Source organism: Sinohyriopsis cumingii, unplaced genomic scaffold, assembly GCF_028554795.1.
Source record: "Sinohyriopsis cumingii isolate HCF-2022 unplaced genomic scaffold, ASM2855479v2 utg000379l, whole genome shotgun sequence".
Taxonomy (NCBI): Eukaryota; Metazoa; Mollusca; class Bivalvia; order Unionida; family Unionidae; genus Sinohyriopsis; species Sinohyriopsis cumingii.
In genome coordinates, this window is record NW_028315894.1 from 1,246,274 (window position 1) to 1,264,003 (window position 17,730).

The window sequence follows — 17,730 nt, forward strand, 5'->3', positions numbered from 1 at the left end:
GCGTTCAAATACCGATTTTCATAAGTTTACTTTAAGAGGGTCCATGATCATGAGGTTGTAACGAATTAATAGCCGAGAATAAAACAGTGAATTAAGCCTGAGTCTGAATCAAGGTAACCTAATTTTTGTATTCAATTCCCTCATTGAGATGCATTACACACCAGTTGTCACGAGTATAGGTGAAAAGGCTTTCAAAGAGATCATGGGTCTATAGAACGCGTAACGAACGAACAAACGAGCACATAATCTCACACACAGACTTGGAAACAGAGGAATGAACGAATAAAGAAAACAATATATCCCGTTAACATGTGAGTTGGAGGTGAGGGTATAACAGCTGGAAAAGAAAGTACACGAATCAATAATAATTTAATAAGCAGGCTATTAGAGATTTTCTGTGTACGTGATTGTTTTGAAGAGGCATTTGCTGTGTTTCACAATTTTGCTCAGGTGATGTCTATAATAATTTTCTTTTCTGTGACAATTTATTATCCTGAGAGCGTGCCAAATATATAATAATTTTGTACTGAAAATAAACAGGACGATTATTTATATAACTTTAAGGTATAATTAATTGAAACTAACTCAGTGTTTAAATGTAAGATTAAATACAAGAAGATATAGGCTGATCAGAGAAATATTTTAAGGGTGGTCTGGTGGTAAAGACGTTTATATGTTTCAGTAACTGGTAGACGGTTTTGGTAAATTTCGTGGTCGTTTGAATTCATTGGTCCGACAAAATTGTTACTGTGCCTTACCCTATTTAGGAACATGTGCCAAAATCATAACTGAATGATAGTCAATGGACACAGACACAATGAAAGCTGCCAAAGAAATATTTTAACATTATAATATTAACACAGTTTAGAAGACATTTTCTTTTCTAAAAGTAAATATAAAGCGTTTTAGAAAAAAATTGAGAAAAGTCACAATCTTTTATCGTTTACCGTAGCATAAAGAGGAACGTAATGTGGGTCATGAAATCTATTTCAGAATAGACTCTTTAGGTTAGACGCCAAAACAAGTGTTCTAAACTAGCCTTTCGGTTCGACCTTCCAGTGCAACATTCGTAAGGGACCTGGTCCATTATAACTTAGGGTATACCTATATGTTTATTGGATCTGGCCGTAAGTATTCAAATAAAAATCCCAAATCGGACAGGTTAATCTATATCACAAGTTTAGACTATTGCATTTTAATCCGAAAATCTTACCGATTCGGAAAACAATAACATAAATAATAATAATAATAATAATAATAATAATAATAATAATAATAATAATAATAGCAATAATAATAAAAATGAGGACTTTGTATAGCGCCTCATCTTTAGAAGCTCTAAGCGCTTTACAACATTAGAAAAGACCTATAAGATAAAAAACATATAATGATATGATTACAAAAACAAACACCATGCAATTAGAAAAACATAAAAAACATGCTGAGAATATTTAAGGTAGGAAACATTATTAGGTCTTTAAGTTTGTTCTTGCAGTCGAAATAAGTGAGTTTTGAGAGCACTCTTGAATGTGATCAGTGTGTCTTTGTGTCTATGTTCAGTGTGCAATTCATTCCACGTTGCTTGGCCCTGGTATGCAAAAGAACGCTGTCCATATGACTTTGTTTTCATAGTAGGAATAATGAGTATACGATTGTCAGAAGAGGACCGTACGTATCTTGCTGTTGTGTACAGAGGGGTTAGGTCGGATAGTTATGTTGGACTAGAGTCCGACAGTGAAACGTAGCACAGAGAATACATTTTGTGTTTGATTCTGGATCGAATGGATAGCCAGTGTAGGGTACAGAGCAGCGGGAAGGTGTGCTCTGTTCGTGGTACTCTAAGTATGATCCGAGCAGCCTGTGTTTTGAACTTTTTGAAGTTTCTGAAGCAGATATTGAGATGAAACAGACAAAAATGAGTTACAATAGTCCAGTCTTAAAAGTACTAATGAACAGACAAGTGTTTTAGTGGCATCAGCTGAAAGATATTTGCGAACTGAGCTGATGCGTCTGACCTCAAGATATGCAGCCTTGCATATGTTCATGACATGTTGGTGTTATGCGAGAGTACTGTCCAGAGTAACACCTAAGTTTCGTACTGATTGTGTGAATTTAATGTTGGTGTTGCTGATATTTTTTGTTTGAGGGAAAGGATGCAAATGAGAAAGTCTTTGTGTTGTGATCAGAATGGCCTCAGCTTTATCATCATTCAACTACAGCTTGTTACATGTCATCCATGATTTCACATCAGAAATGCAACTCTCTACACCTTGAATGGTAGCATCAACTTCAGTCGGGTGGCTAGATTTGTTTATTTGGGTGTCATCAGCGTACAACTGGTGAGACACTGGATGATTATCAATGACATTTGAGGGCGATTGAATGTACAGAATGAAGAGAACATGTCCAAGAACAGACCCCTGTGGAACACCATAACATAGATCAACTGGGTGGAGTCTATTCCATTTGAAGATACAAGTTGTGTCCTGTTGACCACGTAGAACTTGAAGCACAGTAAGGCTGTATCATGAATGCAAAATACATGCTGGAGACGGTGAGGTAATATATCATGGTCGTTTGTGTCAAATGCTGCAGACAAATCAAGGAGGGTGAGGACTGTAATCTTTCCGCTATCCAAGGCAGAAAGAATATCATTAACTACTTGTAGAAGAGTAGCTTCAGTATTGTGGCAAGGGCGATGTGCAGACTGTACATTGCTAAGAAGACTGTTTAGTTTACATGAGATACAAGCTGGGATAGAACAACCTTTCCTAAGATTTTATACATGAATGGGATATTATAAACTGGGCTGTAGTTCTTTAAATCGTTATGGTCTAGGGTTGGTTTCTTCAGCAGAGACTTTACAATGACAGTTTTGAAAAATGATGGGGATTCCGCGGATGAGAGAGAGACCATAATGACATCAGTTAGTGAAGACAATATTGGATCTTACACATCAAGCAGCAGTGATGTCGGAATTGGATCAAGTTCACATAACTTTGGTGCACTCTTCATCAGGATTGTACGTACGAAATCAATAGAGACAGGTTCAAATGCTGCTAATGGTTGCCACTCAAACTATGTATCCCAACTGTATGGAGACGACGAGAAAATTAAAATTATGGTGTCAAGCTTATCTCTAATGGTGTGTACTTTTTCACGGAAGAAATTTGCAAACATGTCCGGAAGGTCGACTGGAGAGAAGGTAGTTGGAAGTGGTGTAGATTTGTTCCTTGACATTAGCTTGATAGTAATCTCGAAGAGCTCTTTGCAGCTGGAACTTTCCATGATCTGGTGGAAAGCCAAAACCTCTCAGCTTTACGGCAGGTTCTTTTAGCAGTGCGAAGCTGGTCACTAACACTGCTATACCATGGAGAACACTTTTAAATTGATACTCTGCACTTGGTAGCTGGTGCATGTTTGTCCAGCAATGAACGCTGACAGTTATCGAGTTGTTCTGCGGTAGGAGACAAGCTAGTTGTTAGGTTAGCTTGGATGTCGTACATTAGTTTGGTTCTATTTATCATACGAGGTTTCTCTTAGTAGCAGATAAACCTTTGGGTTAGGGACTGATACGTCCAGATGGCATATAATGCAGAGGTGATCTGATGCAAGGTCATGGGATGCCAGAGAGGACCGCATAATGTTATCATCATGTATATGAAGAAACCAGTCTAAAATGTGACCATGTTTATGGGTGGGTTGGTTAACTGACTGTTTGAGTTTGAACACATTAATGGAATCCATGAGTTTTGACGTATTTGGGTTTCCGTGACAATCAAAGTGAAAGTTGAAATCTCCAAGAATAACCAGGTTGCCACCTATTGAATTTCCATAGCCCAGGAGATTAGGAAACTGTTCCAAAGAGAGAGAGAGAGTCAGCCAGCTTGTTTTCTTCTACTAGGAGGAGAGCGGTATAGGCAGAACAAATGGACTGACCTTTGCTACAGTGTGAGTGAGGTTTGGACTAGTTAAAACTACATGTGGTTGAGATTGAATGTTGTGGTGTGGTTAACACGTTTTATCATGGAGTTCTTTCTGGTGACTGCAATTCCACCTCCGCGAGAATTACGGGGAAACAATTTGATGGAGTAAACAGTGGGTGTTAGATCCGCACACTTGGGCTCATCGCCTGATGTTTTTAGCCATGTTTCTGTCAGGAAAAAGACGTCAATATTCTGGTCGTTGATGAAATTGACTCTTTCTGTTCGCTTTTCCGATGGTCATATTGACTGTTCATTGGATAATGCAATACGGAATGGTATATCCTGGATAGTTGACACAAAGGGTGACAAATTAATAGGGATTTGAATTAGGTTATCTAAATTAACTGGAATTCGTCTTCCTGTTCTACACCGGCCAGCTTTGAAACGTTTCCTTTTTCGCTTCTGTTTACATTTCAGTAATGATGAATATAGTCCTAGTTCGTTTACTCGAGAGCACAATGTAGTGTGGAGAGCCAAAAAGTGATCATCTAAAGCAATTTATGAGGGTCCATCGTAACATAAATGGATTGACTGGCGATTATCGCGTGATGGCAGTTTCTTCAAGAACAGTGGAGCAAGACAGCTGAGAAAAGGTCTAATTGTTCTCGTTTCCAAAACAAAGGAGATAAAGAAACACATACGAATTTAACAGCCAATACATAATGAATACAATAACGTAGATGAAAACAGGCAACAAGCACAAATATCATGAAAACGGCAATAAAAAACGGAACACCTGCTTCAAGCCGGTTAAGCGATAGCGGCCATCTTGTTACGACATCAATGCATATATTAATGGGCGTTTGTTTCGTTCACAAAATCTCGATATTTTCAATTGTGCTATAATACTTTGCAATGATATTTGGAAGATGCGTAATGTTAAAGGAGCAATGACACTTAAGTGAGCACAGGAAGTTGTTGTACTAGCTTAAAAAGAAACACACGAAGAGAACACTTTTATGGGTTAATCACGAACTACCCCAGGTCAGAACTTCGTTAAATACCTATCAAACACCGCAAGTAACTAACCTGCATGTTCGGGCACAATTCTGTTTCGAGTACCGTTTTCAGTCAGATCACTAGTGTTCCTGCTTTGAGTGTCGTTTTCGATCCGATTGATTGGGTCCTTAATAGGGAAACATAACTTCTGTGGATCAGTTTCCATGCATTTGATGCCCAGTCCCTTTATACAGCAAAATGATGAGTTTATCTCTAAGCTACATCCGTCGGTCTGAAACACAGCATTATTAATTGGTACAAGCAGTAGTCTTTGATCGAATATGTCAAATCTGGACATTACAATCATTCGCAAAATTAGCTGTAAATGTAAAATAAGCGAATATCGCCGTATGGTACTTTTGTCCTTTGAAAAAGGAATACATATATCAGGGTATATGTGAAAAAGAGAAAAAACAATATCTGAGACGTACAATTCTCATTTATTATGATTATCCTGCTGTAATCAGCGACTAGCGCAATTATGCAAATATGTACAGTAAACCGATCTGCTACTGCATTCTTTTTGTGCTATCGTTTACCTTTATAATTTATTTCAGACACTAAATATATTTTTTTTCAGTTTTATATATCCTTTTTTTCTTTTTTTTTTCTCTCTCGTGTCTATACTTTTAGGAAGGGTTTTGTCTTCCTAGAGGTTTTGTGGAATTTGTTGTTATATGTTTCGAACATACACACTGTTAGTTAGCACTATAATGTCATTATCCTGCTGCAGTGCCGTTAATCGTTACTAAATACAAACTAACTATCGACTCTTTTAAATAATATTGTCGATGCTTAAAATGTAATACTATGCAGAGATATATTGCGATACATATATGTAAAAAATAAATTTTAGCTATTATAACCCATGTTCCCTATTTATACCAAAACGTTAATAGTTTGTCCAAGGCTCCACTCTGGCGATATTGTTAGTCTTTCACATGTACACCATTGCTGTATCGTTTCTTCTTCAATCAGGAAAAAAAATGAAAGAAAATAAAAATAATTTTCGTTCGTATTATGTTAATATAGTTTCATATGTGTAACAAAATAAATATTTATAGCACCGTAAGCTGTATATATATATATATATATATATATATATATATATATATATATATATATATATATAGTATGACATACGTGTCGCAGGTCATATCATAAAATATACTGAATATTTATCGGGAAGTTTTCAATCGTATATTTGGTGCATTTAAAATGCATATTATTTTTGTTTAAATTTGCCTTTTGTAATATGTCATGGAAACATGTTCCTTAATGTTATCATATGGCTTGGAGCAATCAATTACAAGTGTTGATTTAAAGTTGATACAGTAGCCTCATACGTTGTAACTCGCACCGATTGACCTTACATACCAGCATAAAGATGCTGATTTAGGCAATGACTAGAGACAACAATATTGACTAGTGAATAATACATTAAAATATTTTGCAATTACAGCATTTGTTACGATTATGTTAATCATATTATCACCAAGCAAACTAATAAAACTTATATATATATATATATATATATATATATATATATATATATATATATATATATCCAAACTAATTCTTAGATGAGGTTCTTGATAATTTCAGATATCAGGAAGAGGGTACATTGAAGGGAGATTGAGAAAACTGATTACCTATACCTATGACATTCAGCCAGATTGAGTGCGTGGTGGTGCGTTCTTGCCACGCAATAACAGGATATAGGGTGTAACTTCCCGTGTCTTTAGAAGAGACATTCCTCAGCAAGATTCCAGCGTCACCAGTTTTTTCTATTCTCCCCTCGTATTCCGGAGATACGTATAAACCATTTTTCACAGACCTATATGCAATCAGTCTTGTGGTGTTAAAGAGCCATTGAAGCTGTCTTATTTCTTCATTGGCTTCTCTCACGTATTCCCAGGTTAAATTTGCAGTCTCGCCTGTGCACTTGTTAATTTGCGATGGTATATTAATCCATCGTATTCCTATATTTCAAGTAACATATAAACGAATTATTAAAAATAAGAGCAATACTTGTTCTCGCTTTGACGCATAAAGGTTCAGGTTGTGACCGTGGGTAAATATAATTAGAAACTTACAGCTTTAATACAACACAAAAGATTTATTTTTCGTCAGCTAAGCGGAGAAAAATCTAGACTAAAATGACAAATATTCTAAAGGTAAATCACCACTGTGACTTTCCACGACTTCATGCTTGTATTAATTGTGGTGATGAAAAAGTCCACTTAATGCAGTTTTGTTACTGATATCATATCGCGATGGAGGTAACTATGAAGTGATTTTATTTTGTGCAACATTAAAGTCTAAAGAAGGAGTCAAATATAACTGAAATATTTTGTTCCTAAGCGTGTGTTTTTGATCATTGTTCGTAATTAAGCTAAATGTTATTTGTTTTCTCGAAAAACCATGATAAACGTACTCGATATTAAAAAAACCCAGTAATGAACAATCCTAGTTTTATTCAGATCTTACCATCCACTACTGTCAAACATGGTCGACTAATTTTGGTCAGGATGAAAATAGTATGTCTTGAAAGACACTTTCTTATCAATGTTCAGGCGCCACCCTGTTTTTCACTCTCCGCTCTTATTTGGGATCTATATGTTTTAACTCTGTCTCTCAGACCTTTCTTTTGGATATAACTTTTTCTTATTTTTATGTGTGCATAGATAAAAGGCGTAGCTTGACAAACATTATATGGTGTGGGTGTCTTTCTTTTGGTTACATATTCGCAACGTTCCTTTGTATTACTTTTTTGAAAGCAAGACGGATCTATTACTGGAAAATTTTATTAATGTTTTATTGGCGTCCATTCCATAAGCATATCATCCAGACCCATTTCAAATTGAGACAGGCCACATGTAGAATTAATGAGTATGCGACCGACATAAATCGAGACTTTACTTTTCTGTTTAATTGCATTTTTTTTGTAATACGATTGCATGTGGGAACATTATCTTAGAGAAAGCTCGAGGCAAGGCTCTATCTGCCTGAACACCACGTTGTTTGACAAATTATATCAGGCAAACAATATGTTTATTCTCATTGCAATATCTGCAAAGATTACATCTAATAACAAAGTGTATTTATGTCGTATATCGAAGAGTTAATTCAGTCTTTATTCCAGAATCAACAAGTCCCCAAATTTATTCCGATAAGTAACTAATAAAGTTTCTCGCATGTATGTGAGAAGCAAATTACGGGTAATTTGAACTAATTTATTCAAAATTAATAAATACTTGCCATATTTACATGATTACTTTTTTTCTGAGGAAATACCAAAGTAATCAACCTTTTAATGTTTGTGACGTAATTTTATATTCTTTTAGTTGGGACTTTGGAGAAGCTGATAATATTCGGTCTGAATCAATTTTGCATCTGACACTTTACAATCAGATCAAAAAGTTAGCGCCGAATAAATTTAGAGAGGACTGTATTTGAAATCTTTACAACCATAATAATGAGAACGCCGGAATAATGGCAGGCATTCAAAAGTATCCACAGAATCTATTATGCGACTCTATAAGATGTATAGCTGAAAGGATATAAATCGACAATAACAAACACAAAGCGATGAATGTATCTTACATATAACCAGGGAATAGGTTCAATATAGACACACTCGAAGAAAGACTTTAAAATAAATGTAAAGAGAGATTGAAATATATAGTTGACGATTATCGAGTCTTGAAGTTACAATAATTAAAACTGTCTAACTAAATTACTACGTCAAATAAGTTAATACAGTATATTCTCTCTCAATTCGGATCAGAATATCTTGTCTTTACAACAATGTTTAGATAAATGCATTGCAGTTTATAATAATCAGACAATTCACTGTCTTTAAACAGATCATTATTTAATTTAGATTTTGTACCTACGTTTTTTCCATGGTTGATAATATAACAATCAGGTCCATTATTTTAAGTTGCAAACAACATGTTTACGTAACAAGTGTTCAGGGTCATTCTCGTTTACAGTAAGTAAATGATTTTCCTTTTGAAATCTACACATTCGCTTACGTTATAAGTCAAGTGAAAATGTGTATAAAATTGGATTTGATGAACACATAATTCATTCTTGTTTTAGATCTGTATGTTGGAATACATTTTTGGTGATCAATTTTGTATTTGTCTTGTTGAAATTAGACACGATACAAGAGAAATTATTTATTTAAAATATTAATTGGAATTACTAAATTGCTCATTGCATTTTGGATTTATACTCACTGATTCGGGTTTATTGTGAATTCATTCAAAGTCATTCTTGACCTCATCATTGTATTACATCCGGACATTCATGGCTATTGGAATTAATCCACTCTATACATTTATGCTTGTGATAAAGCATTTATGATTATTTGGGATTTTTACTTTAAACAAATGTAAGCGTCTTTTGAATTATTTATCTTTGTCCTTTAGAGAAATAAATAACTTATTATGTTACATTTTTGAAGATATAGAGATGAAACAGCAAAAGGGGGCTGGTTCGTGATTAGAATTTATTTGAAATATTCTTTTAAAAATTAAAAAATGTCTTTAAATTGTCAATTGACTTTGTTTCAGAATTTTCAAAATTCCTAGTAAAGGTTTTTATTTCAAACATTTGAAGAAAAAACAACTTTAGTGACAGCATCAAGCAAGCAAAATGCCATCTAGTGTTATGAACTCCTGTGAACGATGTCGACCAGGAAGTTATTTATTAAACTGACATATTTATTGGTCAGTCCTGTAATGAGTTGATCTTTGCTCCTGCTATTGATCAATAAGGAGGTATTGATCCCATTGATTATCTTATTACTATTCATTCTATCTATTCTAATCTGGGTGACTAAAGACAATCACTCATTGTCGAAGAGTAAAAAGATCATGAGATCTCCTCTTTCTTGGAGAGAGCTGTTAGTCTTCCTGAGGCAAAACATCACCTTTTTTGTTACTTTTAAAAATTGTGTTCTTATTTTAGGAGTCAGTAAGACTAATCACAATATCCCGAATCACTTTATTGGCTGAATCTTAAAAGTGATGTTTATAAATACAGTTTATTGTTCCAACTGGCAAATTTCATGAAATCAAAATCAGATTTATAAGGCTTTCTGCATTATATTTCTGCATTTGATAAATCACTGAGCAGAAAATTGGTAGAATATGTATGTCTCTTACTTAAGGTTAAGCCAGGTAATCAATATATATTTACCAAGGTGTGTGCATTTACTGGATGTCCAGGAAAATTCCATTGCGAAATATTACAATTAAAAGGTTTTAGTAAAAGCTTTAGTAAAGTCTTTTCACACTGAGTGGTCTTCCCAAATTTGTTCATTCTGATAAGGGTCAAATTTAATGTCTGGATTTTTCCAAAACATTATTCATGAATTAGGCACCCAACAGTTTCACTCATCTACCTATCACCTAAATAGTCATGTGGTTTTGCAAATAATTCTTCAAGTATAGGATTTTGACATATTGATGTGATCCAGGAAAGGACATTTGGATGAGGCTGTTGATTAACTGTTGTTTGCTGTTAAGGAATCAGTTCAAGTATAACTGTTTTAGTGCCCTTGAACTGGTGTTTGGACATGCAGTCTGTGTCGTGCAGCTTTGCCAATGAGCACAATTTGAAAAAATAAAGTCTAATGTTCTCTTTATAATTTCAAGTTTCAAGCAATTTTCTCAAAATGAAGAAACTACCGGTCTACTTTTTGTTCTTTAAAAGGGAGTTCGAACCTATTGCTTATGGTTACATTTAAACTTTAAAATGGATGAGTACTTTCACACTACCAATTCTAAGTCTTTCAATTTAAAATTGCATTTCCCGTTCCTATATCTTCATTTCTTTGTCTCTTTTCTCTCTCTTCTCTCTCTCTTTCTCTCTCTCTCTGACTTTAATTCTCCTATCTCTGAATTTGTATTTCCGTCTCTTCCCACTGCATTTCCATATTTTTCTTAAGAAACTGAAGCTTTCTTAAGTATTTTTTTATCTAATCTTCGCTAGCCAAGGTTCTGATATGATAACTCTATGTACACCTTGGTGTATCGAGCATATATATTTGTTTTCCGGTCTGTTAATTTCATCGATTGCGGCTGCATCCAAACTAAATTAAATAATTCAATTTTTAACACTGTTCATACATGATGGAGACAAGGGGAGCACATAGCTTGAATGGACTGATAAATGAGCAATTTTCAACAGCCGGTCCGTGTTTGTAGAAATACCTTTCAATCAAATACACCTGTCATGGCTTACCTCCGGTAAGTATTCACACTTTCAATGTTAACGTTACAAAGTATCCTGTCCAGATCGATTGCTTCCACCATTTTCAGCCGACGTACAGTATACCACTCTTACACGCTATTGGTTAGTTGACATTACATACTAAGGTATCATCAGTTCATTATATTAAATAGATGTAAATGGACAAAGCACTAAATTTGCTGTTCGATCCGATAAGGTATAGATATGATTATCATATCGTAACCTTGGCTAGCGAGATGATTCCACTGTAATGCTTTAAGTGTTATATCCAAACTTGGTGCAAGGTTGCCAAACTTGAACTTATATCTTGCATGTTTAGAAAACTTTCGTTTCAGTAAGATCATATTGCCTAGCAAGTCTAAGCAAGACGTCATTTTTCAAGGAATTTAAAACCCTTCCTGGGTTGGATTTTCAATAAACGTCTGCACCTTAGATGACATTCTGAAAGCTTGTTTCGTCATTAAAGATTTCACAAATAGGTGAAATTAAATTAAGAGTAAATATTCAGACGCAAATTGAATGTAAGTATCCAAAGCAATTTTAAGTTATTTTAATCATTTAATGAAATTCGTGTTCCGAGCGACTGTTCCGACTTTTTTGTTAAGACTTTAAGGTCTTTAAGTTAAAAAAGACTAGTGAAATCAAACAAGTTTAGTAAATTTCCATTGACACTTTTCCATGGAACGAAATGTACAAATTAAGAATAGAACCTGCGGCATTGTTAATTAAATCCCAATTTGTCCGCAAAGTCCAAAAGTATGGACTGTTCCAAATGAATTGTAATGATGTTCTGATTAATCTCGAATACGAAATGTACTAATATAGATTGGGGTGTGCCGCTGTGCTAAACGTATTGATGTATCACAATGATGTACTCCAGAATGTCATTAATTAAATTCACAAGAATCCTAAAATAATGTTTTAGTCCCAAACGTCATACTCCTAATCTGGGCAACTGTTTATACTTAAACTTAAGCGAAATACCCCCAAGGGTAAAGCCAATGTACATGACTAAAATTCTAGAAAACATGTTTTAAAAAATGATTTTAGTCAGTTAGGCCCAAACTTATATCATCAATTATGTACAAAGGTAAGTCACCCAATAAAACTTAAAAATAGCCATAAGAATTATGAAAGAGAAACAAACGATTTGATTAATTTATAACATTATTTTCAGTTATATCTAGATAAAGGCAATGCTGCATAAACCCTCTCCCTTGCACACGATTTGTAATCATATTTACTTAATAACCAATCGTCAAAATGAGAGAGAAATAATCACCTTATTGTCTACAGTCACACATATATATAGACTGACTAAAACGTACTAATATAAGGCAAGAAATGAAGATAAAAGCCGTAAGGAGGAAACGAGAAGGAGTAATGTCTTTATCAGGGTCATTCAGTATATTATGCTATTATAACATTGTCTAACTTAAAGTACTCTGTAATTTCATCAATACGATTGTGTTATTAGTACGTAATAAATCTGATAAATAAAGAGATCTCTTACATAACGGAGTTTTGTATCCTACTTTTTAAAAGCAGATCTTGATTTGAATCCGACTAAATGTACTATCTGTCTCAGATCATTGTATAGGTGTTATTTAGACCAATGCAACGACCTGGCATTGTCATTTTGCACGGATGAACAATTTAAACTGCACATCATAGCTACCCTATTATATTCCATTTAAGGTGGAGGGTAAGTTGCTTTTAAGAAAGACGACACCCAAAAGATTAGCTTCATAAACAGAGATTGTTCTCTGTACAGGTATTTTATTTTTGTTGTTGTTGTAGCGTATCGTATGTAACGCCAACAGCGGTGTTGAGAGATAATGATCGGAATGAGTCATACATTATCGGAATTTGTAAAGGCAAACCAGCGTACAAATACAAATAAAATATGCATAGGCTGAACACTGGATATACCGTATTAAGCTATGTAAAGCATACACTACTTTTATACTATCAGATTATTCTGATAAAAATAAATATGAGTAGTGCTCAGATTATTCTGATAAAAATAAATATGAGTAGTGCATTAATCAACTCTACAGTCAGTCCACATAACATAAAGTAAATGCTAAATGGTTCATTCTAGCTTCATCTTTACTACATAACGATACACACGTTAAGTTCAGCAAACAGTATATATGCTCGTAATAAGATCAATGTTCACTTATTTAACAGATAAAGGTCACTTGTAATGAGAAATAATTGTTTTAATATGTTATAAGAAAACGATGAATTTGCAAACCAGCAGACAAATGTGAGAAGTGCTTTTCCATCACACTGGATAAAAATAAGTTGGGAAGCTCAGAGTAAAATTCTGAAGCAACGCATGTAATACCGCTTTCCAATAAACTGGAATATTCGGTGCTTTTTTTATATTATTGGTAGAAACGTACATGGTTAAATAATGCATGGTAAGCTTGTATGAGTTATCAAACAATATCCCTTGTTGATGCCCATATTATTTATGTATGTTTTCTTCAAAGAGGAATTTCGAATGTAAATTCAGACATTATTTACTGCCTTACTGACACTTGCCATCATTTTCTCGTTAGACGCTCAGCATTAAGAGGTTAGGACTTGTCGGCCTGGTGTAGGAAGAATGTGAAATGGTGAAACATGACGCTACATATCTGCGGCACGATTCCCCCGTTATAGACATAATTATAACCTGCCACATTGCAGACTTCGTAGCTCTTCTAGCTTAGAAGCTGTTAAAGCTACGTTACAAATCCAAAACACACACAGACACACATACATACACAAACACAAACATTTTTCGTCAAGGTACAAGAGTAATCTCTGTCAATCACTATTTCCCTTAAATTTGTTCAGATTGTCGCATTAGTGTCTTTGTCGTCTTCTTTTCATACTGCTACAAATTATCATCTACTTCATGTAAATGTAAACAAAAAAGGGTCTTACCCTCGGTTAGATGGATTCCAAACATCACGACGAGAATGTGAATAAAAAAGAAAGTTAAATTCAAATTCCAAAGCTTAGTTCTGAAATACAAACGGAGATTGTGATTTCATCAAGCACGGAATGAATCTTTATAGTAACAATTCATTTTAGAGACTGTCATATCTGTATAAATGGAACAATTCTATAAGTTTTATGAATTTCGCATTTCTTTTGGTGTTGTTCTAAAAGTCGGAATGAGTGTGAGATTATTTTCTTAAATATATTTTGTACACAAATTCCTCTAAAAGGAATGATTTAAAAGCCTTGCACACGATAATGTAACGTGTCACTATTGCTTGTAATAGACCTGTTAGTTTTATCAAACTATATAGCTTATTAATGCCAACACTGATAAGAAGGATACATTTAACTTTAACATAGGTCCTTCTTATTTTGATGCTTCGGGTTTTCGAACACAAAAATAACAATACAAAGTTTAGCTAATTGTTATTGTAACACAATGATGTATAACATAAAGTGTTGATCAACATGCTTTGAAAGCCTGTTTTCCTGCCAATTTTCAATCACATTGATCTCTAAAACCACGTAAAATCAAATTCAGAAACCTCATTACATTTACTGTATAATAAAACATTACAAACCTGCATGTCTCTGAGCTCATCTTGTCACATTAAGTTTCGAAATCAAAGGGCATGTAGCCTTAGTCCAAAAAATGACAGGTGCAGTTGATTCAGACTCTGCTCTCTTTCATTTCTTCAGTAAGTTTCATCTGAAAAGGTTTTGTTTCTTCTGGAACTAAAGTTGCTATAATGTATTGAAAAAACATTTAGCACGGCACCGACCCACTTTTTGCTAGGAAAACGTTTAAATATACATTTTTCGTTCCCGCATTAAAACTTTCAATGTCTCCATATTATTTGTATATTCTGTATGCAAGCATATGCCAACATCCTAATATTTTTAGGAAGTCTCCTGCAGGCTATAACCAACATCCTCTTTTGTCTATCTCTTGTAATATGTATATGCTCATGTTTCTCTCTTTATATATATATATATATATATATATATATATATATATATATATATATATATATATATATATATATATATATATATACATTTCTGATACGCATAAAAAGCCAATTTATTTTTTAAGGAAAAAATGGTTCATCTTTTCTCTTATTACCCACAGTTAAGGCAATAAATATTTAATAAATCTTTGTTCTGATCGATAATATGTTACAATGTATATACTGTGTTCCATTGGCGTAAATGAAACCAAAATCACAACTCTGAATAAGCCCCATTAATGCAATATGATATGGAGAGATTTAGTTCAGAGTTCATCGAAGAACAACTTAATAAGTAGAAAAATTGCAAATGGTAATTTGACTCGGTTAATAACGTTAAATGATTGACCGAAATAGTGTAATTTGGCATTTCCTTTTCTGTTTGATTTCCTTTCCTTAATCATTACATTTATTCATATCTGTATAATGAACTGTACATATATAATCGTATATATATATATATATATATATATATATATATATATATATAGAGAGAGAGAGAGAGAGAGAGAGAGAGAGAGAGAGAGAGAGAGAGAGAGAGAGAGAGAAAGAGAGAGAGGGGGGAGAGAGAGATGCTAATAGTAGGAGAAGTAGAAAGCCTATTTCATTTTATAACCACTTTTTAAATAAGCACGTAACATTGTTATTTGTCTTACACGACCAAAGAAAGTGAAGAAATGCTATGATATACATACCACGAGCCTCTGTTGTAATAAAAACAACAAATTGATCCAGGCTGACGATAAAATCATCCACGTTCAACCTTATACTTCAGGTAAATCCCCGAATACACCAATACGCTATTGTGGCAGCTTACCTAATATGACATGTATCCACCAGGTACATTTTCTAAAAACCGCTAGATTCAACTGTGCGGAACAACGGCAATACCTGTGTAAAATATAGGCCGATCACTTTAGTGGAACAAAAAGAAGAAACTCTTTAAATATCCTCTGAAATGTTTGGCAACTATTCCAAATTAATTGAATAACACTGAAAGGACTACTTCCTGATACGTATGCAAAAATACCCGATTATAATAATGCGCTGAAGTGTTACAGATAAAAGATACCACACATGTAAGGTACGTACGCATTCACGCCGATTTAAAGCTTTATCTACACCCCTTGAAATGCAATACGTAAGACATGGCAATTATTCAAATAAAAAAGACTAACCTGACCCTGTCGTACCAGGTAAGAGTTAAATAGGCTCATGTGTGCACATATGCACTGGGGCTCGTTACAAAGAAAATCAAGGGCTGGGGATTCTAACCTGTAATAATATAACACAAGGGAAGACACCGGTCCGCACCCCTCGGCAGTTCCAACACTGCTAGTGTATCCTAATTGCGTCTGCTAATTTCCAACTTAGGCCAGTCGTAATCAAGAATAGTTCAATTTTCAAAACAGCTCGACACACTTCGTTCAATTTGTGATATAATGGAGAGAATGCAATAATTGTTCGCCGATCTTGACGTATGTACATCTACTCTACTCATAGAGCAATTTTATATTCGGACAATCTTGGATTTCACCATTGACCGAAAGGTAAGATCCGAACAAACTAATGGCTGAGGTGTTGCATTACAGACTTTAATAACCCTTTGACAATGAGAATTATATCTCTTATTTCAAAACTCTTTTTACGACTATCTTGTTGTCCAGGTTCTGCTAACAATATTAACGCAATGCATAACCTAGAGTCAGCTTCAATGTCATCAAACGGTTCCGATTTTATATTTATCCTTTAGTAATCTATCCATTTTCGTCTCCAATGTTCTAATTCTACCAGAAGCAACGATATTATTTCAGTCCAAATCAGTCCAAAACACCTTTATTTTTTCAGATATATTCCTTGGTAACTGCTTCAGTTCCACGACTTCATGTGAGAGTGAATAAACTCAAACACAGGGTCAGATAGACTTCAACAAAATGAGTAATTCAATGTTGATGTAAAATATTGCAATGTGCAGGTACCGGTAAATACTCTCCAAGCACTCGTCGCTACACTTCTTGCTTTGAAAGGACGGGCATTGAATTCAATTTTGATACTAAAGTGGGCAAAAACGATAAACATAGTATGTTCTGGGTGAAAACAGCCACTATAAAAATTCAAATATATAGTACATTTTTAAACATTTATCAAGAAACAAGGTATGAAACTTGTAGCTTTACTCCTAATCCACATTTTTAATGTTATTGTTTTTACACCTTTTAGTAATCCAGTCGTCAAAGGTTTGCTTGTCAACAAGCGCTCGCACATATTTTAATATGGGGTATATATATGGAAAAGTAAATGCCATATAAAAAAAAAAATTCTATAATCTGCCATCTGGTCAAGCAGTGGTATGTTCTGTCCAGTTCACATATGGTTTAAAGACTAAGAAGTTTTATTGAAATATAATCAAGCCAAATCAATTCTTCTTATACAATTTTGTGACATGTGTGTCTTTCAAACATGGTTAG

The 17,730-nt window shown here is 34.2% G+C and overlaps 1 protein-coding gene across 7 annotated transcripts in view; it reads right to left on the reverse strand.

Moving 5' to 3' along the window:
- Positions 1-16,717, reverse strand: part of LOC149774211 (uncharacterized) — a 34,266-nt gene extending 17,549 nt beyond the window's left edge. For 3 of the 7 annotated variants that reach the window (XR_016416946.1, XR_016416945.1, XM_089945604.1), the window contains exons 1-6: positions 15,958-16,306; positions 14,834-14,961; positions 14,193-14,272; positions 6,638-6,967; positions 5,871-5,953; positions 5,016-5,217 (exon numbers count right to left, since the gene is read on the reverse strand). Coding sequence is in view for 5 of the 7 variants with exons in the window: in XM_089945604.1 (XP_089801730.1) it covers positions 5,016-5,217; positions 5,871-5,953; positions 6,638-6,967; positions 14,193-14,272; positions 14,834-14,853 (715 nt within the window). In the remaining 2 variants the exon portion in view is untranslated. Of the gene's footprint in view, positions 1-5,015; positions 5,218-5,870; positions 5,954-6,637; positions 6,968-14,192; positions 14,273-14,833; positions 14,982-15,957; positions 16,308-16,537 lie in introns of those variants that run through there. The other 4 variants (XM_089945608.1, XM_089945605.1, XM_089945607.1 and 1 more) reach the window with 4 other exon arrangements.
- Positions 16,718-17,730: the final 1,013 nt, after the last annotated feature.